At 50.3% G+C, this 27,577-nt stretch overlaps 1 protein-coding gene across 1 annotated transcript in view; it reads right to left on the bottom strand.

The window, feature by feature from the left end:
* Positions 1-4,881: 4,881 nt before the first annotated feature.
* Positions 4,882-27,577, bottom strand: part of EFCAB8 (EF-hand calcium binding domain 8) — a 61,914-nt gene continuing 39,218 nt past the window's right edge. The window contains exons 16-29 of the mRNA XM_043479122.1: positions 26,062-26,199; positions 24,621-24,734; positions 23,243-23,470; positions 21,764-21,834; positions 20,528-20,732; positions 19,494-19,706; positions 18,420-18,554; positions 16,106-16,327; positions 15,425-15,562; positions 12,444-12,612; positions 8,751-8,883; positions 6,959-7,168; positions 6,781-6,874; positions 4,882-5,528 (exon numbers count right to left, since the gene is read on the bottom strand). Coding sequence (XP_043335057.1) covers positions 5,262-5,528; positions 6,781-6,874; positions 6,959-7,168; positions 8,751-8,883; positions 12,444-12,612; positions 15,425-15,562; positions 16,106-16,327; positions 18,420-18,554; positions 19,494-19,706; positions 20,528-20,732; positions 21,764-21,834; positions 23,243-23,470; positions 24,621-24,734; positions 26,062-26,199 — 2,337 coding nt within the window. The 3' untranslated portion in view covers positions 4,882-5,261. The remainder of the gene's footprint in view (positions 5,529-6,780; positions 6,875-6,958; positions 7,169-8,750; positions 8,884-12,443; positions 12,613-15,424; positions 15,563-16,105; positions 16,328-18,419; positions 18,555-19,493; positions 19,707-20,527; positions 20,733-21,763; positions 21,835-23,242; positions 23,471-24,620; positions 24,735-26,061; positions 26,200-27,577) is intronic.

Below are 27,577 nucleotides of genomic sequence, written 5' to 3'. Positions count from 1 at the left end.
ATTGAGTGTGTGTGTGCGTGCTCAGTGGCTCAGTTGCGTCTGACTCTGCAACCCCATGGACTGTACCCTGCCAGGCTCCTCTGTCCATGGGATTATCCTGGCAAGAATATTGGACTGGGTTGCCATTTCCTCCTCCAGGAGCTATATTGAGTACCATTCTCTTTATTTCTGTTTTTCATACACTTCTCTTTCAAGGCAAACCTTTTTTTCTTTTTTGGCAGCAATAGGTCTTAGTTGCAGCCTGCAGACTTCTCTCTAGTTGAGGCTCGTGGACTCAGTAGTTGTGGAATGCAGGCTTAGCTGCCTCTCAGCATGTGAGATCTTAGTTCTCTGACAAGGGATTGAACCCACATCCCCTCCATTGGAAGATGGTCCTAACCACTGGACCACCAGGGAAGTCTGTCAAGGCAAATTTTAGAATCAGCTTGTCAAGTTGCAATTTTTTAACAGCTAAACTTGCACTGGTTTTATAAATTCATGGATGAAAAATAAGTGTCTTGGCCACACGTCAGCTCTTCTCCTTCCAGAACATGGGACCCTACTTCAACACCTTTAGTGAAGTGCCATTGCTTTCTTCATATGAATTCTCTGCCTTTCCTTTCTGGTCAGATTTTAGTTCCAGATATTTTAATCAGTTTTAGGCTGATTGTAAATGGGATCTTTACCCTCAGGGACATTCTCTATGGTCAGAGCTGCTGTGCAAAAAAATCATGCAACCTCACTCCTCCATGGTCCTCTTCCTCTTGAGTTTTCTAGATGGACAAGTGTATCGTCCACAAACATTCCATAATGCACAGGTGTGCTCACACTCATCTCCCCACCTCCTCCTCACCACAGGGACAAAGCCTCCATACAGACAAGGCGACTGAGGCACCGAGAGGTGGAGTCATTTCCTCAGGTTACAGAAGGGGCGTGGTGGAGCTGCAACACCAACCCAGACCTTCCTGGCCCAAAGTGCTTGCTCACCCATCCAAGCCTTCTCGTGTCATTTCAAATTCCAGTTGGTTCAGGTGGATAGATTATGGAAGCGGAAGGGAAGGCAGGATTCCTGGGTCTGTCCCCACTGTGCCCCGGGGAGCCGCCTGCCTGTCCCGCCCATCCCAGGATGCTGAGCGGGCGCACAGACTGCAGGGAAGGGCACAGACTGCACGGAAGGGCACAGCTAGGGTTGCTCACCCACAGGGTGGGGGTGGGACTGCTCTTCACCAGGACGCCCCCACTGCAGGCAGCTCAGCCCTCTGCCTTATTCAGGTCCTCCTTATTCACCACTGTCCTCCCTTCACCTGCCCCAGAAGTGCCCCCTCCATGCCCCACAGCACCCACCCTTCAAAATCACTAGACCCTGGGTTGTGCTTTGCACAATGCAAATGCACCAGTGCCTTTGAACAACCCCACTGCACAGACAAGGAGGCGGGCCCCTTGTTGTTGTTCAGTCGCCAAGTCGTGTCTGACACTTTGCGACCTCATGGCTGCAGCACGCCAGGCTCCTCTGTCCCTCACAATCTCCTGGAGTTTGCTTAAACTCATGTCCATTGAATCAGTGGTGCCATCCAACCATCTCACCCTCTGTCGTCCCCTTCTTCTCCTGCCCTCAACCTTTCCCAACATCAAGGGCTTTTCCAATGAGCCAGCTCTTCACATCAGGTGGCCAAATTGGAGCTTCAGCTTCAGTGTCAGTCCTTCCAATGAATATTCAGGGTTGATTTCCTTTAGGATTGACTGGTTGGATCTCCTTGCAGTCCAAGGGGCCCTCAAGAGTCTTCTCCAATGCCGCAATTTGAAAGCATCCATTCTTCGGCACTCAGCCTTCTTTATGGTCCAACTCTCACATCCATACATGACTACTGGAAAAACCACAGCTTTGACTAGACAGAGCTTTGTCAGCAAACTGATGTCTCTGCTTTTTAATATGCTAAGTTTGTCATAGCTTTTCTTCCAAGGAGCAAGCGTCTTTCAATTTCATGGCTGCAGTCACCATCCACAGTGATTTTGGAGCCCAAGAAAATAAAGTCTGTCACTGTTTGCATTTATTCCCCATCTATTTGCCATGATGGACCCCTAGAGGGACCCAGAGCCATCCAAGGCCCACACCAGAGGCCTGCTCTGGTCAGAAGGGGCTTGGCTCTGGGGCAGCATCCTGCAGGAGGACAAAGCGGCCTCGTGGCCCACCCCCACCCCCCACATCCATTCCAGGCCCACAGTGCACAAGGATGGCTGCCCTCCCGCCACCGGGCCCACCCACTAGACCGGAGCAGAGGAGTGGGCAGCCAGCCAGGCTGGGAGTTAGCTCTCTGCGGTGACCAAGACAGAACCGGAGGTACAGAGCGCCAAATTACCCCCCACGGCCCCCGGAGTGGCGCCTCCAGTAAGCCTAGCTCAAGCCCCAGGATTTTCATTAATCCTACTAATCCCTGAACGCCAGGCCAGGTAGGGGCTGATGGGCAGGGCCTCCCTTCTGCAAGGCTCAGAGCTCCCTGAACCAGTGATGAGGCAAAATCCTCGGCCCTGCCCCTGCTCTGAGCTCCCTCACCCTGCCACCTGGACAGAGTCGCCTTCTTAGCCTCAATTTCCCGATATGCACCCAGGAGATATGCACTCCTCACCTCCTCCCAGAGGCCAGAGCGAACTGAGGCCCCCAGATCCTGGTGTGGAAGGCCCTTGTCAATTGTGATGATGGCTATGAGCCCTTCGCACAAAGTGGGGGAACTATTACAGCCTTTACTTCTTCAAACCTGAGCCATCTCTGAGGCCGCACATGTCTCGGCCAGTGGGAAGCCCTACAGTGATCACAGTGGTTTCTCAGGCCACTTTCACCCTCCCAGGGCTCTGGGGGTGACTCATCCCTACAGAGGAGGGGTTGAGACTGCTGGTCACCATGTGTCATGGTTAAGGTCAGGGAGCCTAAACTGGAACACCCCTATCCACCCCTCTTCTCCATCATGGGGCCTACAGGCTTATGGGATGCTCTAGGTAGCCTGGAAGGCTAGCCCAGACTCTGGGGTCCTAGGACCCCCTCCATCCTGGGTGTGTGGACACCACCTGGTCCTGCCTCTCACTCTGGTAAAGAGCCTCCTGCTCTGTTCGGTTCTCAGACACTGGCCCTGGGGCAGTTCCCAGGGGCTGGGCTCCAGGAGGGGTCTGTCCCCAACACTCAGCCCCAAGTCCTTTGTGTCCCTCAGCTTTGGCAGTGGGTCTGGAGTCAGAAAGGGGAGGAAAGGGAGGCCTCGTTCACCCCCCAGAGCTCAGAATAGCAGACCTCCCGGCGACCACTCCTTCCTTAACCTGCCAGTTTGTCTGCCATCAATGCTACCAACCCACCATGTGGCCAAGTGAGGACATCCCCTCCAGAAGATCCCTCTGTGACAGGAAGGAAGGTCTCAGGTGACCCTTCAAAAGAGCACAGATACATCACGGAACATCCTAGGATACCTGAGACCTGGGCTTTGCAAGGGAGGGGAGAAATAAAAATGACCCTCATCAGCACCCTTCATGGAGGGCTTGCCCTGCTGGGTCTGTAGATGGGAACTCATCAGACCTCTCCCTGTCCTCTTCTCCCAGCAGCCCCACGAAAGAGGTGCAGCTTTGGGAAACAAGAGGGATATGGCCTGCACGTGGTCACGCAGCTCTAGAGTTGCAGGGCAGGAATTCCGGCCTGGCTATCTAGCTCTGCAGTCACTGTGATGGGGTGTCCAGGAAAGGAAGGGCTGGTGATAGGGGTCTGCGGTGGGCACCAGGCCTCTCCTGTGGCCCCTGTGAGAAGCTGGGGGAACACGGTCTGGCATCCGCACTGACTCCCCCCTCATCACCTTCCTAGACAGAACTGGGCCAGAGCAGGAAGTAAACATGGATGCCACCCAAGGAAGGATGTTCTAACAGTCCCCAACTCCGCAAGGACTGAGCCCCCTGTCCCAGGAGGTATGCAAGCCAGGTGGGATGGAGTTGAGAGACCAGGATTGAGAGACCTGAATTCTCTCACCAGGCTTTAGAGGTGTCTCCTTCCTCCTCCACTCTGAGAGGTCTTCAATCCTAGACTATCTATCGAGTGTCATCCACTGAGAACACTGTCTTTTATTTTAATCTTTTAAATCACCAGGAGGGTCTACCTAGCTTTCCAGATGGGACTGGAAGAGATTTAGTCCTGGCACATGGTCACCCAGCCTGTGTGGGGCGAGAACACAAAGGCACCCAGGAGAGAGAAGCCGGGCTCAAGTGTGCTCTGGCCTGGGTGCAGATCCCACTCTGGCTTCTATGCTGGATGACCCTGGGCAAGTTACTTCCCCTCTCTGAGCCTCTGTTCCCTTCTGTAAAATGGGGAGAAGATGACTACCTCCCTGGGAGTTCAGTAGGACTTGTCGTGTACAGGGACCTCTGGACAAAAACCAGCTGAGCTGAGCAAGACACTCTCCCCGACAGTCTACTCTGCACATCAGCACCCCCCACCTTCACCTCCTGATCATCCCCCTCGCCCTCTGACCATCTCCACCATCACTGCTCAGAACAGCCTCTTCTCGGCTCCGCTTCAATCCCACCACGTTGCACTCTGTCTCCAGCCCCTGCAATGGCTCCTGTCTCACTCAGAGTTACTCCAGATGCCTTTTCCTGGTCTTCAAGGTCCCACCTGCCTGGCTGACCTCCTCTCCTCTGCTGTTTCCCCCTCCCTCACTCACTCACACCACCCACCATCACACCCCCAGGGCTTGTGAAGCCCCCGCCCCAGGCTTCAGCCTGTCACTTGCCAGACAGCCACACCAGGTGTCCTGAGAGGAGGGACTCTCCTCCCCACGTCCCCTTGCCTAGGGGAGCATGACCCCGAATCAGAGACACAGCCTGGTGCCTAAGGGGCAAGAGACACACAGCCCAATCCCAAGGCCGCTGGGACTTAAACATCTGAGAACATTTATTTTCCTCTCCAGGACTCTGGCAAAGAAGGTTGACTTCACCAGATGGCAGAGTGGGGAGAGCCAGGGCGAGGTCTGTACCCTCTGGGCCTGGCAAAGGGTAAGCCAGGGACAGACAGGGCCTCATGAGCCTGATGGCCCTGCTGGCGGACTGGAGAGGGGACAGGGCACCTCACAGCCTGATGTAGGAGGACAGAAGGTGGGCCTTCAGAGGCCTGGAGAGCAGCCTGAGGGAGGGGCCATGGGGCAGGGAGGTCACCGGTCTCTGCAGGACGTGCCGGGATACCTGGGACAGGTCCGCGGGGAAAGACAGGGTGCGGGGGCAGACGGGGGCTGCAATAAGGATCGGGAGGGCTGGGACCATTAGGACGGGGCCAGGCCGGAAGCCAGGAGCCTGGAGCCCGAGGCTGACAGCGAGGCTGAGGAGGGAGAGGAGGCGGTGGTGGTGGTCGGGCTGGCCGGATGCTCAGGCGCGGTCTCCCTGTAGGGACCCAGGTCCTTCTGGATGCGCTGGGTCACCAGGAGGGTGAGCCAGCTCTGCTGGTCCAGGACTTTTTGCGTCTTGAAGGCAGGGTTCTGGGTGGATGCCAGCTCATTGAAGTGCAGGCTCTGGTAGATCTGAGGTGAGATCTGCAGGGAACAGAGCAGGGGACCGTGGGGAACAGCAAGGACCAAGAGCAGGGTTCCCAGGGAGGACGGACTCTGGGGGCATCCTGTGAGAGAGGAGCCATCCCCAGAGTTGCACGCCTGTCACTGATGACCTGGGAGGGACAGGGAGGCCTGGAATGCTGCAGTCCGTGGGGCCACAAAGACTAGGACATGACTTAGCGACTGAACAGCAACACTAGTGATGACCACACTCGGCTGAGCAGTGAGCCCCCTGGGCACCAGGCCCAGCCCCCCGCCCTCCTCTTGGTGCTGCCAACGGTCCTGTGAGGTCAGTGCTGGACCATCCCCGTCTTACAGTGAAGCCTCGAGCTGGACCCTGAGTGGGGCTCGAATGCAAGGAACTCTCCAGACCTGCCCACCCTTCTCCCGGCAGCACTCGCCATGATGTGCTGGGAGGCCCGTCTCCAGGAAAGGGCAAGGAAGCCAAGTTCCTTTTTGGCACTGACCCCTCCCCAGCCTGGGGCCAGGAGGTTGCGTTTGAGTCCATACCCCAGAGGATGGGAGCTCCCCTGAGGAGGAGAGAGAGGTTGGGAGAGGCTGGGATCTGCCCAAGCAAGAGGCAGGATGGGACTCCAGGCTGTTCTTTCCAAAGTCCCTGGTCCCTTTCTCTCCCCAAGCACAGGCCTGTTCCACTCCCGCTGTCTCTTGCTGACTGTGTGCCTAGCACCGTGAGGCCCTGTGTCTGCTCCAGAATGGCACCCAGTGTGGAGACACGAGCAGTGAACCGACTCTGCAACCGCATGGACTGCGGCCCACCAGGCTCCTCTGTCCATGGGATTTTCCAGGTGAGAATGCTGGAGTGGGTTGCCATTTCCTTCTCCAGGGGATCTTCCTGACCCAGAGATCGAACTGGGGTCTCCTGGACTGCAGGCAGGTTCTTTACTGACTGAGCTACAAGGGAAGCCCAAAAAACAAGCAGACTCTGGGAAGTGCTTTGAAGGCGATCAACAGGTTCCAGGTCCGCAAACAACCTCCTCCCATAGGCTCGATGAGGTTTGTCCCCAAGGACAAAAACTGTGTCCATGGCCTCAGGCGGGGCCTTGGCAAACAAACCAGCCAGAGCGGCTTCATCCCAGAGCTGCCTATGGCCCAGAATCCTGTTAAGGAAAGGTGCGCCCCTCACCCCCACTGGAGGGCCATGTGGGCATGATGGAGGTGGGTCTCCCAGCCTCTAGGCCCAGCATTCTCAGGGAGGAACTCCACCCTGACTCACCTGGTGCTTCATCCAGCCGTACTGCACGTTGGTAAACAGGAGTCCGGGGCTCCGTGACCTCTCCTTGGGTTTGTATGCTGCTCCTAGGACTTTGCTCTCCTGCAGGGGTCCCAGGCAAGGGCAAAGGCTCGGGGCTGAGGGTTGAGGGCTTCCCTACCCACTCAGTGCCCCACCCAGCCTCACCTGCTTGCCCTTGGATTCCCACTTGCACCAGGTATCCTCAATGTCTTCCGGGGAGCGCTTTCCAATCCATGGGGATGTCGGGGTTATCTTTTGCAGCCTGGCCCAGGCTTTAGCCTCCGTGTCTGCCTTCCCATTCAGGAGATCCAAGAGGACTACCTGCTCCCGCCGTTGGTACATCAGGGCCTCAGCAAGATCTCGCTCCTCCCTGATGTGAGGGGCTTTCCATCACAGGATGCCCTCTGTACCACATGATGGGACATCCCTCCCCAGGCGGGTTTCTCCTTTCTGGGCTGGATCCTCTCCAACCTTCTCATCCCTCCACTGAGGTTGTACAGCCCAGGGCCCATCAGTGGGCAAGTGTTCAGTTAACACTAACAAAGCCCTGCTTATCCTGGCCTCCATCAAGTCCTGCGACACCTCCCACCACCCGACATCCTCTTCTATGGAGGCCTGACACCCCATCCAGACTTCCCCTGGGCCTCCCCTTGCAGAACACCTAAACCTCCTCTCCCTGCAAGGGGAACCTTGCCTCTGTCTTGTTGATATATCCTGACAGGACTGTGAAAGCCTAAGCCTTGATAGGAGCATAGGAGCCACAAGGACTCTATGGTGCCTGCCAAACTCTTATTTACATGTCAAAATCCAACTCCAAAATCTCTATTCTATGAAGCCTTCCTTACTTGCTCTACCCAGTCAGGTGATTATCCTCTGAGCCAAGCCTCTCTTAATAGTCCTGTTGTTCACCACATAGAACTGCTGCCATGAGTTACATATTCTCCCTCAGAGGACTGGGAGTTCTCTGAGGAAGGACCTATGTCTGGATAGTTTTGGATGTCCAGAACCTAGCACAACCTGGCAGTCAGCAGGACTTCAATAAATATATTTTGAATGACCCAAAGCTATGGTTTTTCCAGTAGTCATGTACAGATGTGAGAGTTGGACCATCTCTCAGAAGGCTGAGTGCCAAAGAATTGATGCTTTCAAACTATGGTGCTGGAGAAGACTCTTGAGAGTCCCTTGGATGCAAGGAGATCAAACCAGTCAATCCTAAAGGAAATCAGTCCTGACTATTCATTGGAAGGACTAATACTGAAGCTCAAGCTCCAATATTTTGGCCACATGATGCAAAGAGCTGACTCACTGGAAAAGACCCTGATGTTGGGAAAGATGGAGGGCAGGAGGAGAAGGGGGTGACAGAGGATGAGATAGTTGGATGGTATCACTGATTCAATGGACATGAGTTTGAGCAAACTCTGGAAGATAGTGAAGCACTGGGAAGCCTGGTGTGCTGCAGTCCATGGGGTTGCAAAGAGTTGGACATGACTTAGCACCTGAACAACAAAAAATTTATCTGAGACTTGGTCAGGAATAGGGATATAGCATAGGTGGAGGAGGAACCTGTAGAGGAAAGAACATGTAGCAAGCAACTTGCCTCCCCTGACTCAGAGAAATAACACACACGTCAAGACCAGAACCCTGGGCTCTCCCACCAGGAGCCTCCAGAGCCTGATTCTGGAGCAGGGTCCCCATCTAAGGACTTGGGGTTTTATATTTTCTGGTTTTCACTGCTCAATCTCACAGCTGATCTGGGCTAGAACAGAGCCTCGGGCTCTGAGGCCACAGCCACCACCTGTAGAGTCAAGTTACCTGCAATTCCCATGCCTGTGACATTCTGAAGGCCCTACCTAAATATGCCCAGTACTACCCTACAAGGGATGCCTCCTGGGATCCAGACCAGAGTTGACCAGTTGACCAATGACCAATGAATGACCATTGTGATAACTCACTGCAGCTCTAGATGGAAAGTCTTCTCACTGGGGCTGAAGAAGTCACCCTCCTTCTTTAATCTTTCATTTAGTTCGCCATCAGTCATCATTGGGGTATCCTGCAGCCTTTTCCAAACACTCAGGCCAAACGTCCCTGTGATTTAACCAGACCCAGTTCAATAGCAAGGACTGGCCAGCCCCTCCCTCCTCTAAACACTCTGTCCCTCACCATCCACCCTCAAGAGGTAGCCAGCAATCCCTTATTCCTGGCCTACATCTGACTCTGCCCAACATATCCCAGGCATTATGCTAGCTACTTGGCAAATATCTGGAGGAGACAGACCCTAACCCTAGGATATACTTGGAGTTCAGGCCTAAAGCATCCTGCCACACATATAGGCTAAGATGGAGAGGGTGCTATGGCAATGACTGAATAGTCCTCAGACAGGCTTTAACTGGCTCACATATAAAACGGCAATGGTACAAGACTGTCAAGCATCTATCATTCACCTATCAGATGTGAAGTTAGGAATGGGTCTGTGGAGGATCAAGGCTAGAGTAAAAAGTAGGTAGTAAGAATAGAGAAATATGAGTCCTACTTCTGGGCAGGGTATAGTGAGTTGTAGGCCATTTTCATGCTTCAGAATTCTTTTTAATTAAGAAAAGCAAAACAGATGTGTTACAAAGTCATATTTTTACAAATTACTGGAGAAGAATAAGATATCACCTCACACCAATCAGAATGGCCATCATCAAAAAGAACACAGATAATGAATGTTGGTGAGGATCTGGAACAAAAGGAACCCATGTACACTATTTGTGGGAATCTAAGTGAGCGCAGCCACTGTGAAAAACAGCATGGGGGTTTCTCAAAAACTAAATATAGGACTACCATACAATCCAACAACTCCACTCCTGGGTATACATCCAAAAAAATATTCAAAAAGATACACACAGCCCAATGCTCATAGCAGCTTTATTTGTAATTGCCAAGATACGGAAGCAACCTAAGAAGATGTGGTATGTATATCAATATATATAATGGAAAGCTACTCAGTTGTAAAGAAAAAACAAAATTTCACCATTTGTGGCAACAAGAATGGACCTTGAAGGCTATATGCTAAGTGAAATAAGTCAGTCAGTCAAAGACAAACATTATGTCACTTGTAAGTGGAATCTAAAAAATATAACAAATTAATGAATGTAATAAAAAAGAAGCAGATCCACAGATACAGAGAACAGACTAGTGATTACCAGCGGGGAGGTACAAACTATAGGGTATAAGACAGGCTCAAGGACGTACGCTGCCCAACACAGGGAATTCCGTCAATATTTTGTAATAACTGTAAATAGAAAGTAACCTTTAAAAACTGTATTTAAAAAAATCACTGGGGAGCTATAGAAGCAAAGAAGACTAGACAAACCAAAATTACAGAAAAGAAAGTTTCTTTCCAGAAGAACTAAAATTGGGAACTGCTTTCTTCTCTGGGAGCATTTTTCTGAGTATGGGCACATGGTGAGTGAGAATCAGGCTCCGTTTAGCAGAAGAAAGATACCTGAAGATAGGGAAACCAGCAGAGTTTCTAAGAGCCAATCTGGCTGGCATGACAGATTAAGTCTAGTGGAGTCCCAAAGGCACGGTTGTTTTCCCTACAGGAGAGCTTAGAGAGTATGACTCAGTCATAAAAAAAGAGAAATCTTGCCATTTGTGACAACATGGGTGACTCTAGAAAGTACTGTGTTAAGTAAAATAAGTTAAAGAAAGACAAATGCCTCGTGATCTCATTTATATAATCTAAAAACCAAAACAAACAAATGAAACAAACAAAAACAGACTTAGAGATACATAGGACAAATGAGCAGTTGCCGCATGGAAAGAAGATTGGGGCCTGCGGTTGCTTAAGTTCTGGGGGTTGGGCTAGAAAGACAGAATGAGCTCACTAGGAGTCAAGAGTCTCACTGGAGGAAGACGGCAACAACAAACACAACAGGCTTTACCCTGGAATCAACTGAACACAGAAGTAAACTAGGGCTCCTGAAGCTGCAGCCCAGCCCCAACCCAGCTCACTTCCTAACTGCATTGAGACAAGAAGCGCTACGCAGAGGAAAGAGCAACGCACTGGAGGAAAATCATACCAGCTTCAGTCTTGACAGTTTCTTTTCTACAAAGTTCAGGAAAGTTCAGCTTGATTTGGGTTGGGTTTTTGTTTGATTTGGTTTCATTGGAGTTTTTCTATACATGACATGTGAAAAGGCAGGAAAATATAACTAATAATCAAAAGAAGAAATAGGCAATAGAATCAGACTCACAGATAATTCAGACATTGGAGTTAATAGGTAAATACTTTAAAACAACTACTGTAAAAATGTTAAATAAAATAAAGAAAAATATGAACAGAATGGAGGAAAGGAAGCAGAATTTCAACCATTAATCGAAATTTGTAGAGAAAAATCAAATGAGTGTTCTAGAACTAAAAAATACAGTATCTGGATGGATTTAATAGCAGGCTGCATACAGGAGACAAGTTTAATGAGCTGGAAGGCAGATCAGTAGAAAATATTCAAACTGGAATGCAGAGATAGGAAAAAAAATGGAAAGAACAGAAGAGAGAATGAGAGACATGGGGCAACTATAAAATACATAATTGATCAATAAATACATAAATTGATGTTCAACCTCACTACTCATCAGGGATTCAAATTAAAACCACAATAAAATGCCACTACATATTCACCAAAATGGCTAAAATTTAATGCAATGACAATACCAAGTGTCTACAAAGTTATGAGACAGTAAGAGTTGCTGTATGCAGCTGGTGAAAGACTGAAAACTGGTAAGCACTTTGAAAGATAGTTTAGCAGTATCTACTGAGACTGAATGTGTATACTCTGTGGTTCAGCAATTCCATTATATCTAACAGAAATGCATACACTTGTTCAAAAAAAAAAACCTGTATGAGGGTGTTCATAGCAGTGTTTGTTTTTAATAGCCTGAAATAGCCCAAATGCCCACCAACAGTAGCACAGATAGATAAAGTATGGTACCAACAACAGAATACCACTCAGCAGTAAGAATGAATGAGCGACTACAGTCAATGAATGGCTAAACAGCACAAGTATATGGTGTTTGAGAGAAAGAAGTCAGACACAAAGGAGAAACTGTCAAATGATTCCATTTAGACAAAGTTCAAGCCAGGCTAACATAAGCTTTGGATTTAGGAATCAGAACAGTGGTTACTTTTGGAAAGGAGTAGGTAGAGACAGTAGAGGTCAGGAGATAAGGGAAGCCCTGAGTGCTGGTGATGTTCTGTTTCTTGATACAATGGTGGTTATATGGCTATATGTTTACTTCCTGAAAATTCACTAAGCTGAAAACACTCCTGGTTTGTGTGCTTTTCATTACATATGTTATACCTCAAGAATTAAGTTTATTTTTAAAAAGAGACTGTAATGTACCTTATCAGATATATGATCTGATATGCAAAGGCAAATAGTGTTGCGCAGATGAGTGAATGAGCAGATGGACAGACTGCTAAATGGACAATTGGACAGACTCACACCTTGTGATACTACTTGAGGAAAGACAGCTGCTGTGGTCTGAAACTCCCACCCCATGGGATATGAGGTTTATGCCAGCTTGTGCTCTAACAGGGTCAGGGCCAGGGCCAGGAAGGGCCATGGGGCATGACTGAGCTTCAGCAGGACCCTCCGTACCAATGGCATCACCAGAGAGTTTCCAAGCCTTGACATCCCGGTCCTGGCCAGCACTGATAACCAGCTGGAGGCTGTCCACGTATAGGATGTCTGCCACACTATCCAAATGGGCCTTCCAGGTAACCAGAAGCTGGGGTGGAATCAGGGAAATGGTCTGGCCGGCCTCAACCTACAGGGGACAGGGCAAGAGAATTAATTAAACTCCCAAGACACTGGCTCATCAGAGGGCACCCAGGGCTGGAGGTAGCAGAGGCTTCTGGAAGGAGCTGGGAAATGGGCCAGGGTTCTAGTTCTAGATACACCCCCACATGAACTTTCTGGTGACCTTAGGTAAATCCAAGCATTTCTCTGGCCCTCACTGGTCCCTTCGGTAAAATCATTAAACACAAACAAAAAAAATTGCATATTGTTGTATTGCTTGCCAGCTTCCTGTGTACAGATTATTTCATTTGAACATCAGAATAACCTTATGGGATGTGTATGAGTCTCACCACTGCAGAGCGGAGAGAAGTGAGAGTCAGAAACATTCAGTAACCAGTCCAGAACCACACAGCTAGAAAGTGATGGGGCTAGACAAGAACCCAGGTCTTTTTTTCAAGCTATTTGGTGGGCATCAGGCATGGAATAGGGTGAGAAATGGAGTGATATATCACATTGCACTATGAAAGAATAAAATCTTACTTAATTGGAAAACGAGTGTAAATATCCAAGACTATTTTCAAATAAAACAGAAAAATTGATGCTTTTGAACTCTGGTGTTGGAGAAGACTCTTGAGAGTCCCTTAGACTGCAAGGAGATCCAACCAGTCCATCCTAAAGGAGATCAGTCCTTGGTGTTCATTGGAAGGACTGATGCTGAAACTGAAACTCCAATATTTTGGCCACCTCATGAGAAGAGTTGACTTGTTGGAAAAGACCCTGATGCTGGGAGGGATTGGAGGCAGGAGGAGGAGGGGACAACAGAGGATGAGATGGCTGGATGGCATCACCGACTCAATGGGCGTGAGTTTGAGTAAACTCCGGGAGTTGGTGATAGACAGGGAAGCCTAGTGTGCTGCGATTCATGGGGTCGCAAAGAGTCAGACACGACTGAGCGACTGAACTGAACTGAACTGAACGAAGGAGGACAGGTTTTATCATACTCAAGTGCTTTATATCACAGTAATAAAAACTAGACAATGGAAGACAATATCTCAGAAACCAATCCACATATATATTTAAAACATTGATAAATGACAAGAATGGTAGGAAATTGGTGGTAATAGAGAACAGGATTCAATCAACAGTGTTGGAAGTCCTGATAAACTAAGTAGTAAAACTTAATTCATTGCCCTATAAGTAAACACTAGAAGGGTTGAAGAATCCTTTTTAATGAAACCAAAAAACATTGAAGAGAAAGAATGAGTAACTATTATCTCTGAATTATTATCTCTGATAAGAAAGTGATAAGCAACAGGAAATATCACAATGGGAAGAAAAATTGACCACCAAAAAATATGTTGTAATTTAAAACTCATCATAAATTAAAAGGCAAATTACAAACTGGGGGGAGGAGATGTTTGTAATAGATATGACAGGCAATGAGCTAATATCTTTTAATATATTTTAAGATGATTGTACATCATTTATAAAAGATGATCACCACAAAAGAAAAACGGACCAAGGACATGAAGAGGTAGTTTACAAAATACATATAGCCAATAAAATAAGGGCAGATGTCAACATAAGCAAAACTATTTTCATAAAATCAAAAGAAACTATTTATATCTAAAAATCAGCTAAAAGGTTTTTTTTTTTACTTTAAACATTTATTTATTGAATGCCTTATATATCTATCAGGGGGCACTCACTCAGATAAACACTGTTAATGATAAAAACTTTATGCTGTCAAGGATAAAGCAAAACAAACTAATAAAGTGAAAACCTATATAAACTTCCTGGAATGCAGTATGGCAGTACACATTAAAGGCCTTAGATTTATGTCCTTTTACATACTACTCTTCCTTGGGATAAATTACCAGATGTGTAGATAAACAACTACAAACAAGGATTTGTAAAAAAAACAAAACAAAACAAAAAAGAATATCTGCCCTATTGTTTCTATAGCTTTTAAACACAGTTTTATTGAAATACAATTCACATACAACTTATCTATTTAAAGTGCTGGCTTCAGTGGCTTTTCATATATTCAGAGCTGCGACCATCAACATAATTAGATGGTTTATCACCAGTTGACCTATATTCTTGCCAATATTTGGCATTGCCTGTCCTTTCAGTTTTAGTCATTCTGGTAGATATGTAGTGATATCACCTTTTGGTTTTAATTTGCATTTTCCTGACAACTAAGGAAAAAGTGCTCAAATTCACTAGTCATCAGGGAAATATCAAGTGATTTTTGAACTATGTAGATGCGTTATCTGGGCTTCCTAAGGTGGCCTTATTGGTAAAGAACCTGCCAGGAGATATAAGACACATGGGTTTGATCCCTGAGTTGAGAAAATCCCCTGCAGGAGGGCATGGCAACCCAGTCCAGTACTGTTGCCCAAAGAACCCCACGGACAGAGAAGCCTGACAGGCTACATCCATAGAGTAACAAAGACTGGGACACGACTGAATCGACTTAGCGCACATGCAAATGCATTACCTACTCAAGAAAATACATAAATATTTTCATTATTTTTTAAAGGAATTTATGACCTCAGGGCCTTCATTGCAAAGATCAAAGCCCATGGAAGGTATGCATATGTGTACATATGCATATATGTATATACATGTGTGCATACATGTATATGCACATGACTATTTGGTGTGCGTATACTTATGTTTCACTGGTTAATAGTGACTTCTGATGAGTAGAAAACCTTTTCCACACCAACCAGACAACCTTGAACAGAAAAACATGAAAGATTCAGAATCTCAGTGTGGGACTCTGGTGGGGCTCAGAGGCACTTTTCTCAGCAACTGTCCACTAATCATCCTACCTTTTTCTCCTCCGGGTGACTGTAGTTTGGGAGGCTGACCTGAATCCGTTCAGAAATTAAGAACCGAAACTTGTTGATATCACTAGGATGGTTCGTCTGCTTGTCAGAATGTGCGCAGTAATCCTTGATGTCCCAGATCTAGGCACAAAGCGTGGATTAGTAGCCCAGCACTCCTTGACCCCCAAGACCTCCTCATTCTGAGGATCCCTCCCAGACCATTTCTCTTCACCTCAGGGAGCTGGTTCTTACTCACACCCCTGAGGGGACCACAGCATCTTCTAGGCCAGACCTTTAGCTAGCATACAGGGAGAGTGTGACCGACCCAAGGACGGGACAGTCACACCTCACGTCACCACAAAGCACGAAATCAGCTGCTGAGACAGCTGATCACAGATCAGATGCACAGCTGGGGGTGAGGGAGTAGCAGGAAGAGAATTCTAAAGCACAGGACCCATAGGAGAGCTTCTGGGCTGGGGGCCTCCTGACCAAGCCCTCCCCAACTTCCCTGGGCCCACAAGGGCAGGAGGGGACTCTGAGGTAACCCATCCCACTGCCCACTGCATCACAAGTGAAACGAGTGCCCAGAGGGCGTAGGGACTAGGCGAGGACCACAGATGGCAAAGAGGTGGCCAGAGCTTGGCTCACGCCAGCCCCTCGATCCCAGCGCCAGTTCTTCCTCACCTTGATGCATCCTTTGCAATCCCCTGTGACAAGAATCCAGTCATTCTGATCCGTGGCCATGGCACCCACAACCACGTCCCCCTTGTCTACAGCGTCCACAGGGAACTTGCCCAGCAGGCCTCCGCTCCCGTGGATGGACCAGGCATAGATGTGACCGTCCATGCAGCTGCTCAGCAGGGCCGCCGAGTGCGGCAAGCGGGGCCTGGTCTGTAAGAAGATTATCTATGCGAGAGAGGGGAACCCGCTCAGGGGTGTTGCGAGCCGGAGCTCCCCTGTGGCACAGTGCTGAGACGCCCGGGCAAGGAGCCACACCCGCCTGGTCACCCAGTTTCCTAGACGCCCAGTGAGAACAGTGATGCAATACCACCCTACCTACCTAGTTGGTGACCAGGAACTTTTGGCCAGAATATGAGCTCCCCAAGGACTGGGATTTGTATCTTTTTTGTTCACGACTTTATCCCATACGACACTGCCTGACACATCATAATAGATTGATGAATGGTTACCAAATGAAGACATACAAGTTTGATTGGTCCGAAGGCTCAAACAAGATATTCTACAGACCTGTACTCAACTGAATGATGTAGAGAACAAACTCATTCCCCTTAATATATTTGTACAGTGAAATGCCAGGGTTCAATCCCTAGTCCGGGAAGATTCTACATGCCACGGAGCAACTCAGCCCATGCGCCACAACTACTAAGCCCGTGCTCTAGTCCCCATGAGTCGTAACTACTGAAGCCGCGTGCCCTAGCGCCCATGCTGTGCAACAAGAGAAGCCAATGCAATGAGAAGCCTGTGCACCTCAACAAAGAGTAGCCTCTGCTCACCGCATCTAGAGAAAGGCCTGTGCTGTGTCACAGCAATGAAGACCCAAAGCAACCAAAAATAAAACTAATTACCTAATTTAAAAAAAAGTTAAAACCTCAGTGTGACACCATGAAGGCTGATAAGGTGAAAATATTTCCAAGACACAACAGGCAAAAGATTCATTTCCAGAACATATAGACAGCTCTAAGAAATTAACACAAAAAAGAATGGAAAAGGATATGAATATACATTTATTCCACTGAAGAAATGCAAATGTCTAACAAATTTACAAAAAGCTCAACATCACAAATAACCAAAGGAATATCAAAAGACAATGCTATTTTCCACCTACCAGACTGGCAGAAATGAAGACAAGGCTGATGTCTAGAACTGGCTTAGTGTGAGGACAAATGCAGATTCATGTACTATTAAAGACATGGAAATTTATGAAAATAATTTTTTAACCTAATAAAGGGATACTGCTACTGCTACTGCTAAGTCACTTCAGTCATGTCTGACTCTGTGCGACCCCATCCCTGGGATTAAGCTGAATCCAAATTACTAATGAGAAAACATATCTATAATGTAGTATAGTTAAATTTAAAAAGCAAATACACATAGCTATATAATTTAACATCACTCGCCTTAAAAAAAAAAAAGACAAAGCTAAACCAACCTGTTAGCAGTGATTGTGACTACTGCTATTGGGGGATGAGATGGAGTACACAGTGAGAAACACGGACCTTTTATTTTTTGCTTTACACATATTTCTATTTTTTTTTTAACCAATACTACTTTTTTAAGTTTTGGAGGGTTTTTTTAAGCCATTTTTTTAAAACAGAGGAGAGTACATTCAGAACCTGAAGGACAGAAGGTCCAGCCACTGGTGGCTCTCTGCTCCATTCCACAGGACCCAGTCCCACAGGACACTGCTCCCCTGTTCTTGAGTCCCAGAAACTGGGCCATGGAGCAGCCCTGCTGCAACCTACAGCTATTAATTATATTCTCACTGGGCTCATGGTAGGAACCTAGGAGACCCATATAGAATTACCCTATTATTTCAGATTAAACCTGGAAGGGGCCTTAGAGGTCACCTTACCCAGGGGTGACAGCAAACGGAGATGTGTCCAAGCTCAGAAAGGAGGAAGGTACAGGAGGAGGAAGAACAGAGATAACCCGGTCCCCACTCACATGTCACACAAAATTCAGGAGGGCATTTCACCAGTGGGTTCTGAAAATGCCACATCTCCTACTTCCCAGTCCAGCCCCCCAACCAGGAAGGAACACTGCCCCCCTCCCTAGACAGCCCCCCAACACTGGGGACACCCCCCAAATGGCAGCCCCGTAGCCAAGATCCTGAGCACTGCCATCATCTCCAGCAGGCCTCTCCAGGTCCTGGGAGAATGAGGCTGGGCCCCCAGACCTCCAGGTGCCACATCTCCAGTCTGTATCCCAACTGTCCAGCCCCTGGCTCCAACCCAGCCCCTGCCTGAGCATGGCCAACCTTCTCCACCGATGCATTGGACTGCAGCAACATCGTCTTCTGGAAGTCTGCTTTTTTCCTTTCAACCTCTTTGAGAGTTAAGTATCTGCCAAGGGATAATCTTGACTGACTGAGGCTGTTAGCACTGAGAGGTTTCTGGAAAAAAAATAAATGGACCTCTCAGTTCAGGTTGAGACAATCTCTGGGGAACAGAGACAGAGGCAAATGCTGAAAAGAGTGGACACCCCACCCCAAAAGATACAGCTGGGTGTACAAAGGATCCTGGGCATAAAGACACTCCAACGCTGGAGAAGCTCTGGTTTAAGTTACCGGCAGCATCTGCTCTCTGGGCAGAGAGCACAGTTGGCTTTTGGGGAAGCCCCCTCCTTCATCCTGGGAAAGACACTGTGGCTAGAGGTGAGGATCAAGGGGTGTGTATGTAGTTATGCAACCCTGACACTTCAAGGATGGTCTGAGAGCCTCAGAGTGACAGGTGTGCATGTATCCAGCAGGTTGTGTGGGTCGAGGTGCAGACTGTCCTGCGCCTCACAACACAAGCCCTCTGGGTCTGCCCAGCTCCCTGGAATGGGAATCAGACTGCAGGTGCTGAGACAATCTGACTGGTCCCTCAAGCCCCTCACTGGAGATCACGGTTTCTGTGGCTAAGGGTCAGAGGCCAATGCATGTTGAGTCAGCAGGAGAGAATAGCTACCCCCTGCCCCTCCTTCCAACTCCCCCACTCCAAAACAGGGCTGTCAGACAAGCCTGGGAAGGTTAACCTGGGGCAGAGGCCAGGACTCAGAGGAGGAGGGAAGTAGCGGCTGCCTCTGGGCTTCAGACCCCCACAGCTCGTTCTCTGGGGCAGGAGGCATGGTGGCTCATCTCTGCCTGGGTGATGAGAGCCCAAGGACAGAGAAAGGCTTTAACCTCAGCTGTACCCTTGACCCTCGAGCCTGCAGACACTAGGTCTGTACTGGCCGTGCTCCTGGAAGAGACTGGGCCCAGGCCCAAGGCAGCCATGGGCCTGAACGGAAGGGACCCCACCCGGGCCTGGCCAAGGCGCCTCTTCGGATGGTGAGGACACAGGGCAGCTACCTTTAGGGGCACTGGCTTTGCCGGCTCCTTGTCTCTGGGGTCTCTCATCACTGGAGGCGCTGACATCAGGTTCCGCCGCGGGTTGGCATCAACTGTGGCCTTCGTGCCGAGGCCCGGGGGCTGCGGGTGCGGCTTGTAAGCCCACTTCTCCTGCTCGACACAGGGCTTGCTGGGCCTGTGGCTATCGAACACACAGTCGTCCACATCCTTCACCTGTGCATGGGAGGGAGACCTGTGAGGCGCTGCTGCGTCCTGGATGGAAGGGAGGCCTCCCCGCCCAATGCCAACACCATGGGGCCCTCCGGGTGCATTGGGCTTGCTTCCCAGATGGGAATCAAACCAGAGCTTAGAACCTGTCCCCAGGGCACCCACAGGCAGGGGACAGTGACCATAAGGACTCAGTCTCCCCATCTGTAAGTGGACAGTGCTTTCCAAGTATTTTTGAGGTAGCTTTTAGTCTGAAGGGAAACTCCAAAGTGTAAAATAGACAAAAAGCTGAAGTGTTCTGGAGAAGCTGCTGTAATAGCCTCCAAGCCTCTCTCCACAAGTTTGGAAAACTACTGGACGGGGTGACCCTGAAGGCCCCTTCCAGCTTTAATCTGCAAAGATAGAGTCATTCAGAGACTGTGGGGGCTTCCCATGTCCTACCAAGAGCCCAGTGAGCCCAGAGCAGTAATCTGTAGTAGCGATGGGTCAATGTGAGCCACCTTCAAGGAGAGAGTAATCTCCTTGGGAGAATAGGACTAGAGCCACAAGACTCTGGAGACAGACAGCCTGGATTTGGATCTATTACTTGATGGCTATGTGACCTCAGGAGAGATACTTAACCTCTCTGTGCCTGTTTCTTCATCTGTCAAGTGAGGATAATTATAAGAACTACCACCTACCTCCCTAGCTCCCAAACTCCTTCAGAACAAGTCACCATCACTCCCTTCCACTTCCCAGGGTGTCCCTGACCCACCCCCCAGCCCTACATGGTTCTGGCCCACAGCTGAGAGAGCGCGAAGAGGACAGCATGCTTCTGCTGACCGTACCCTCTTGGGCAGCAAGGGCAAGGGGCTCTGAGAGGCGTTGAAATTGAGGATGGGCCTGAAGGTGCCGATGTTCCAGAACAGGATGTCCCCATTGTAGGAGGAGGTGGCGATGAACTGGTTCTGGTACTTGGCCATGCTCAGGACATCCTCCGTGTGGAAGGTCTGCCAGTGGTAGCACAAGAGCACCGGCTTGATCTTGTGGAACCTGCACATGTGCCCAGAGGCAGGAGGATGGAGCACTCAGCTTTATTGGTATCCTGGGAGAAGAACATCGAAGTCTCTAGGATCCCAAGCACTGACCCAGAGAAGGACCCCTCCAGAGGAGGCGTAGAGCAGAGTTGGAGCTCTGCCCTGCTGACCGCATTAACTGAGCATCTGCTATGTGCCTGCTGTAAGGGCCCGGTCCTAGGGGCTTCACATACATTAATCTTACAGATTTGCCCCATTCAGACACCTGAGTAAGACCTCAGGCTGAAAGAAGGGGAAACCATGACTCTAGAAAGGCTCTCTGAAGAGGACGGGACCCTACACTTGCTACTCCTCTGCCTATAATGTCGCTCCTGTCCCCAGCCCCTCACTGCTTCACTAAGACCTCTCCTGCTCACTCTTCAGATCCCACTCCATCTATGTCACCTCAGATGACCCTTTTCTGATGGCCCCTGACACTAGATCAGATTTCGTCCCCTCCCCATAGAAACCTGTATTTTTTTTTCATAGCACTGAGCAGACTATCACTATAAATTAAGTTATTTGATTAGTGTCTGAGTTCCAGGAGGATGGAGACTTCATGTTCTTGCTTATATCCATTCCCAGCACCTAGTACAAAGCCTATTGGCCTCATGGAGTGATGAATAAATAGATAGATGAGAGGACGAAGCAGTAAACCTCACCCGACACTAACTTCTTGGTGTTCCAACCGCCAGCAAAGTTAGGGATGGAGGAACCCATCTTTAGTAAAGAGAGAAGGGTCAGCTGCCCTCACCTCCCACATGCACCCTGGCCGGTGGTAGTGATTTCCTCACTCAGTCGTGTCCGACTCTTTGCAACCCTATGGACTGTAGCTCGCCAGGCTCCTCTGTCCATGGAATTCTCCAGGCGAGACTACTGGAGTGGGTTGCCATTTCCTTCTCCAGAAGATCTTCCCGTACAAGGGATCAAATTTGGGTCTCCTACATTGCAGGCAGATTCTTTACTGTCTGAGCCAAATCAGGGAAGCCCTGCGCCCTGGCTACTCACGTGTAATAAGTGATTCTCTTACTCCATCCAGTCGTGTAGAACACTTTGTTCATGTGGACAATCCCACTAATCTATTGAAGAGGAAAGGAAACAGAACTCTAAGGTACCTCAGAGAAAATGGCCCCAGGCCCCAAATGTCTTCCTAACCGTACCAAGCAAGAAATCCAAATGTTCCATGATGATGAGACTTTCCCTAGCAGTGAAACCACCATTTTTTTTTTCAGAATGCTCTCACATCCCATTATCCATGTGATGGACTTGGAGATGGCAGATTGGGTAAGTGTCCATGTCCATCTTATAGGGGACAGGAGGGAAGCCAAGGTCAAGCCTGGCTAAGGTCACACAACTGAGTCATAGGATCTGGAAAGTGAAAGTGAAGTCACTCAGTCGTGTCCAACTCTTTGCAGCCCCATGGACTGTAGCCCACCAGACTTCTCCAGCCATGGAATTTTCTAGGCAAGAGTACTGGAGTGGGTTGCCATTTCCTTCTCCAGTGGATCTTCCCTACCCGGGGATCAAACGCGGGTCTCCCGCATTGCTTTACTGTCTGAGCCACCAGGGAATAGGATCTGGACCAGCCCCTAATCCCTGCTTCTTGGCCAACTGCTCCTTCTGAGTTTCTTAAAGAACTATGTCACAAGCTTGTAATAGGCTGAAGTCCCAAAGAAGAACTGCTGGCTTTGCACTTTGCCACACACCCAGAGACCTTTCTCACCACCCTGGTGAGCATTTCCCAAACAGGGGTATGGGTGGTTCTGAATCACATGACCCCACTGCCAACAATGCCACCTAAAGCCCTAAGATGGGGTGCCTGTGTGCTCAGTTCCTCGGTCATGTCTCTTTCCGACACCATGGACCGCAGCCCACCAGGCTCCTCTGTCCGTGAAATTCCCCAAGCAAAAACACTGGAGCAAATTGCCATTTTCTATTTCAGGGGATCTTCCTGACCCGGAGATCGAACCCACTGACCCAGGACCTCCTAAGTCTCCTGCATTGGCAGGTGGATTCCTTACCACTGAGCCACCTGGGAAAATCCTCTCAAGATATAAGATGAGTAGTGCTAACACATTAAAAGAGTAAGAGTAGCTGACATCTGAAGAACGTCTGTGGAGGACAGGCCCTATTATCTATCTTCATTTTATTTAAGATTTTTTTTATGTGGACCATTTTTTGTCTTTATTGAATTTGTTACCATATTGTTTCTGTTTTATGTCTTGGTTTTTTTGACCTCAAGGCATGTGGGATCTTAGCTCCCCAACCAAGGATTAAAGCCCCACCCCCTGCAATGGAAGGTGAAGTCTTAACAACTGGACCTTCAGGGAAGTCTCAACTATCTTCATTTTATGCACAAAGGCTCAGGAAGGCACAATGCCAGGGAGTCTGTGTGCACAGCCTTTCAGGGAGACATGAAAATAGCACGTGCTGGGGTCACAGGAGCTGTGAGGGGCCCCCCGGCCCCAGCTGATGGGCCAGACTGACCTCTAACTGGTCCGCCTTGGGGAAGGTCAGCAGGCATTCGCCAACACTGTAGTTCCACATCTTCACGGTGCCGTCACGCAGGCCCGTGAGCAGGCACCCCTCTGACTCATCCAGGGACATGGCGGTCAGCTCCACTTGCTGGTCCCCCGTCACTGAGAACTCCATCAGCCTCCTGCCTGTCACGACCTCCCACACACTCACCATGCCGCTCAGACAGCCACTCACCACCTGCAGGGGAGCACACAGCCGGGGCTCCTGGGGAGGGGAAGGCCCCCACTCCCAAGGGCAGCCGCCAGCTGGCATGACTGCTGGTAGCCCGGCCACCACTCAATGTGCTGAGAAGACAGGCGCTCTGGGCCCTCCTGCTGCAGGACAACCCTCTCTTGAAAACAGGCCTTCCTCTGCCCTGTGCAAACTGGCACGGTTCTTTTAGAAGGAACCGCTCTGGTGAAATCCCCTTTAACTCTGAAATGGAATTTATCAGAATCTTTCCAGAGAAAATCATATCTAATCCAGAAAAGACACTTACTGAAAAAGCATTAACAATGGAGGATAGGAAAAAAACAACAGGAAATACACTGACGACCCCCTAAGCAGGGAAATGTTGGGTAAAGATAGGTCACCCCACTTGAACCAACATCACGACTGTGATGATGAAACAGTAACAGGGGATGTTACTTCAGACTAACCTTCCCATTGAGAACATCTAGAAAAGCTGGACAAGGGGGATTTTTTTTTAACTGTCTAAGGGCATTGAGGAGCCCTAAGGTATGGGGAGTGTGGTGACAGGAGCCAGAACAAGAGGGAAACCCAAAGAGGTAAGCGCTGGCCTCCCACTGCCAAGGCCACATTGCAGCCGACAGAGCCGCCCTACCCAGAGCCCGGGCCAGGAAATGGGTACCAGTGGGAGGGGGCAGAGGGCCCAGGAGCCCTTCCTGTCCCCACGCGTCAGAATCTACACGCCCAGTTGCTCTGCCCAATGCAGAGATCTCTGCTCAGGACCACAGCCTGGGCCTCCCTCCCCCTTCCATAACAAAGTCGAACCACTGTTTCTCTGGAAATGACCTCCAGGGGCAACACCCACTCCAGGATCCTCAAAGAGCAGCCCACACCCCGTGTCCCATCACACACAATGGAAAGAAGGCTGCCCATCCAGAAGTGACCTGGGGTGGCAGCCAGGGGCACACAGGCTCAGAGGAGTTTGGTGACCCAAAGGCCAGTTGGTGGAGCTCCGGTCTTCCCCAGGGCAACCCCGGTGCAAGACGGCTGCTCGCCGACCTCCCGCTGCTCCGTATGACCACGCACACTCTCAGAGCGCTGCCCCACCCTGCCCCCGGTGCCTGCTGCCAGCCCTGGAGATGGGCTGCTGCCCGCTGACCTGCTTGAAAACCTTGCTGTAGAGGACAGCGCACAGGGGCGTGCTGTAGGTCGTGGTCTTCTCCTCTGCTCTCCCAGGCCCGTGTGTCTCCAGGTACCCTTTCAGGATTCCAATCTGCAGGGGCAGAGGGGCAGACGGCTGGGCAGTCAGAAGGGCCCGCTGTCAGTGACTGGCCCCAGGGAGAAACTTCCAGTAAACCAAGACCAAGACATCCTCGACTGCATGCAGGCTTGCTGATACCTGACCACAACTCCATGCCCGCACTTCCTGAGATCAGAGCTTCCAAACCCTAGAGCTCCTACAACCCCAAAGCCCAAGTCGAAGGTCCCTTTTATAACTTCTGAAAAGCACAAGGCCTTGATCTGATGTCCCCTCATCCAGGAAGCCTTCCCTGACTGCCTTAGCCTCCAGCCAGGCTCAAGATCCTTTCTCTGTGCTCCATGAAGCACCCAGCCCACATCTACATCATAACGCACAGCATTTTCTATTAAAATTATCTGTTATGCTACTCCCCCATGAGTTCCTTGAGGGATGGGCCAGTGCCTAATTAATATACTCTCTGCTTTGAAATGGACTTCAAAGGTCTGTTGAATTCAACAAGCGCTGACAGCCGTCCTGACACTCAGCAGAGGGGAAGGAACCCACCAACCCCCTTCTCAGGACACCTGCCATCTGGGGGAGTCAGCCAAGGGCACAAGGACACTGTGTGTCACCTGCCAACAGAGGGAAGAAGAGCCACCACTTCCTCTCAGCCACAGATGACACCCTCGTCTCCCTTTCTGGGTTGAACCTCTTCTACTGGCTGCCAAGCATCCCTGTAGCCCCCTAACCTCCATCTGGTCACAGCCCTCCCCAACCGGCACCCTGGACAGTCAGCCCCTTGTGCTTCTCCCAGGCTGTCCCGTCCTGAGGGGTTCAGGGCAGACCTCACATGGGCGCCAGCTAAGTCATGGCTCACAGACAGGCCTCACGGTAGGTCCCTCCTGCCTTCAGAGGGACTGCTCGGGTGTGGGTGTGGGCCCTGCCCTCCTGGCGTTCACGATTTGGCAGGAAAGACAGTCATGTAACCCTGACAGAACAGTTATAAGGGCTGTGATCCAGGGCAGGCAAGGGAGCTTGGAGTGAAGGCTTCTAACCTAGCCTGGGAGTCAAGGTGGGCTTCCAGAAGGAGAGACTGGAGGAGACAAAGGTCAAGAGAGCAGCAAGAGCAACATAGAGGGTGACCACTGGGGGCCTAGAAACGGTCCTCCAGGAAATCGCAGGGGACAGCGCTTTGAGGGCCAGGCCACAGAGCCCAGCAGCTTTGTCCTCATGACATAAGGCAGTCTCGGTCCGGACAGGATGTGACCACCCCTCGGTGTCCCGTGGGTCAGAGACCATGGCCGTGGCCCCTCCCCTCCTTGTGCAGCCACAGCCCGCCTCCCTCCCGCACATCACTCACTGAATAGGTGCTGCAGATGAGCGAATTGTCCTCTTTGTGGAAGTAGATGCTGGTGATGGGGCAATGTCCCAGGGCAAAATGCTTCCCGCAGAAGGACTGAAGGCATTGGTAGTCTTGCATGTCCCATACGCGAATATTCTGGGGGTGGAAAATCGGCAGGGAGGTCAAGAGTGGGTCCTCAGGGATGTGGCTGGCCCGAGGCCTGGGGGTGCTCCTGGGGGCACAGCCACCGTGCTAAGTCACTGCCACAGACCACAAGCCTATGACAGAGACACCGTGCATGTGTGCTTAGTTGCTCAGTCGTGTCTGACTCTCTGCGACCCCACGTACTGTAGCCTGCCAGGCTCCTCCATCCATTGGGTTTCCCAGGCAAGAATACTGAAGTGGATTGCCATGCCTTCCTCTATGGGATCTTCCCTATCTAGGGATCGAACCCGCATCCCTTACATCTCCTGCATTGGCAGGCGCGTTCTTTACCACTAGCTCCACCTGGGAAGCCCAGAAACATCGTTCAGTTCAGGTTCAGTTCAGTTGCTCAGTTCAGTTGCTCAATCATGTCTGACTCTTTGCAGACCCACGGACTGCAGCACGCCAGGCTTCCCTGTCCACCACCAACTCCTGAAGTTTACTCAAACTCATGTCCATTGAGTCAGTGATGCCATCCAACCATCTCATCCTCTGTCATCCCCTTCTCCTCCTGCCTTCAATCATTCCCAGCATCAGGGTCTCTTCAAACGAGTCAGTTCTTTGCATCAGGTGGCCAAAGTATTGGAGTTTCAGCTTCAGCATCAGTTCTTGCTTATGGTCAAATGAGGAAGCTGAGCGATACACACTACTCCCAGTTTCCTCCTCCCAAGGTGTCTATCCTGCTTGAGCACCTGCTGCTCATCAGCTGAGGATGGAGCCCTCACCAGGCCGCCCGTGCCCCACCCCCAGACACTCAGCTCCCACCCCGGCCTCCCTCCAATAAAGCCAGGTGGGGTAGAGACAGAACTGCCAACATAGGTGCCCAAAAGGCCAGCCTGTCCCCCTGGGTTCCTTCCAGGTTGAGGAAGTGTCCCCAGAGGGGCCAATGGAAGTCCCTGCAGGACACTCCTCACCTGAGGGCATTGGCAGCAAGCTGGACAGGGCAGGGGCTTGAACCCACAGACCCCATCCACACCCTGGCTCTGCTCATCACTGACCGTGAGCGTCTGTTTCTGTCTCCCCACCCCTCCAGCCTCAGAGTCTTCATCAAAGGTGACGATGCCCAGCTCACGGCACTGCCAGCAGCAGTCCAGACAATAACAAGTGTGGGGTGTGCTGGGGAGCATGTCCTGGTGACCCAAGGGCCCTGCCCACTCCTGATCTACTGAGTCCCAGAAGACACAACCTTGTCCCCTGCAGGAAGACACCTGCAACTGTTGATGTGCAATCCCCAGTAAGTGGGGAGAGACCCTGAACCCATAGTTCAGAGGAGCAGAATAACGGACCTGAGCAGAGGAGCTCAGGCATTTGAAAAAGGTCCAGTCCGGCC

This window comes from Cervus canadensis, chromosome 10 (assembly GCF_019320065.1).
Source record: "Cervus canadensis isolate Bull #8, Minnesota chromosome 10, ASM1932006v1, whole genome shotgun sequence".
In the NCBI taxonomy this organism is placed as follows: Eukaryota; Metazoa; Chordata; class Mammalia; order Artiodactyla; family Cervidae; genus Cervus; species Cervus canadensis.
This window is presented reverse-complemented; position numbering and strand designations above follow the sequence as displayed.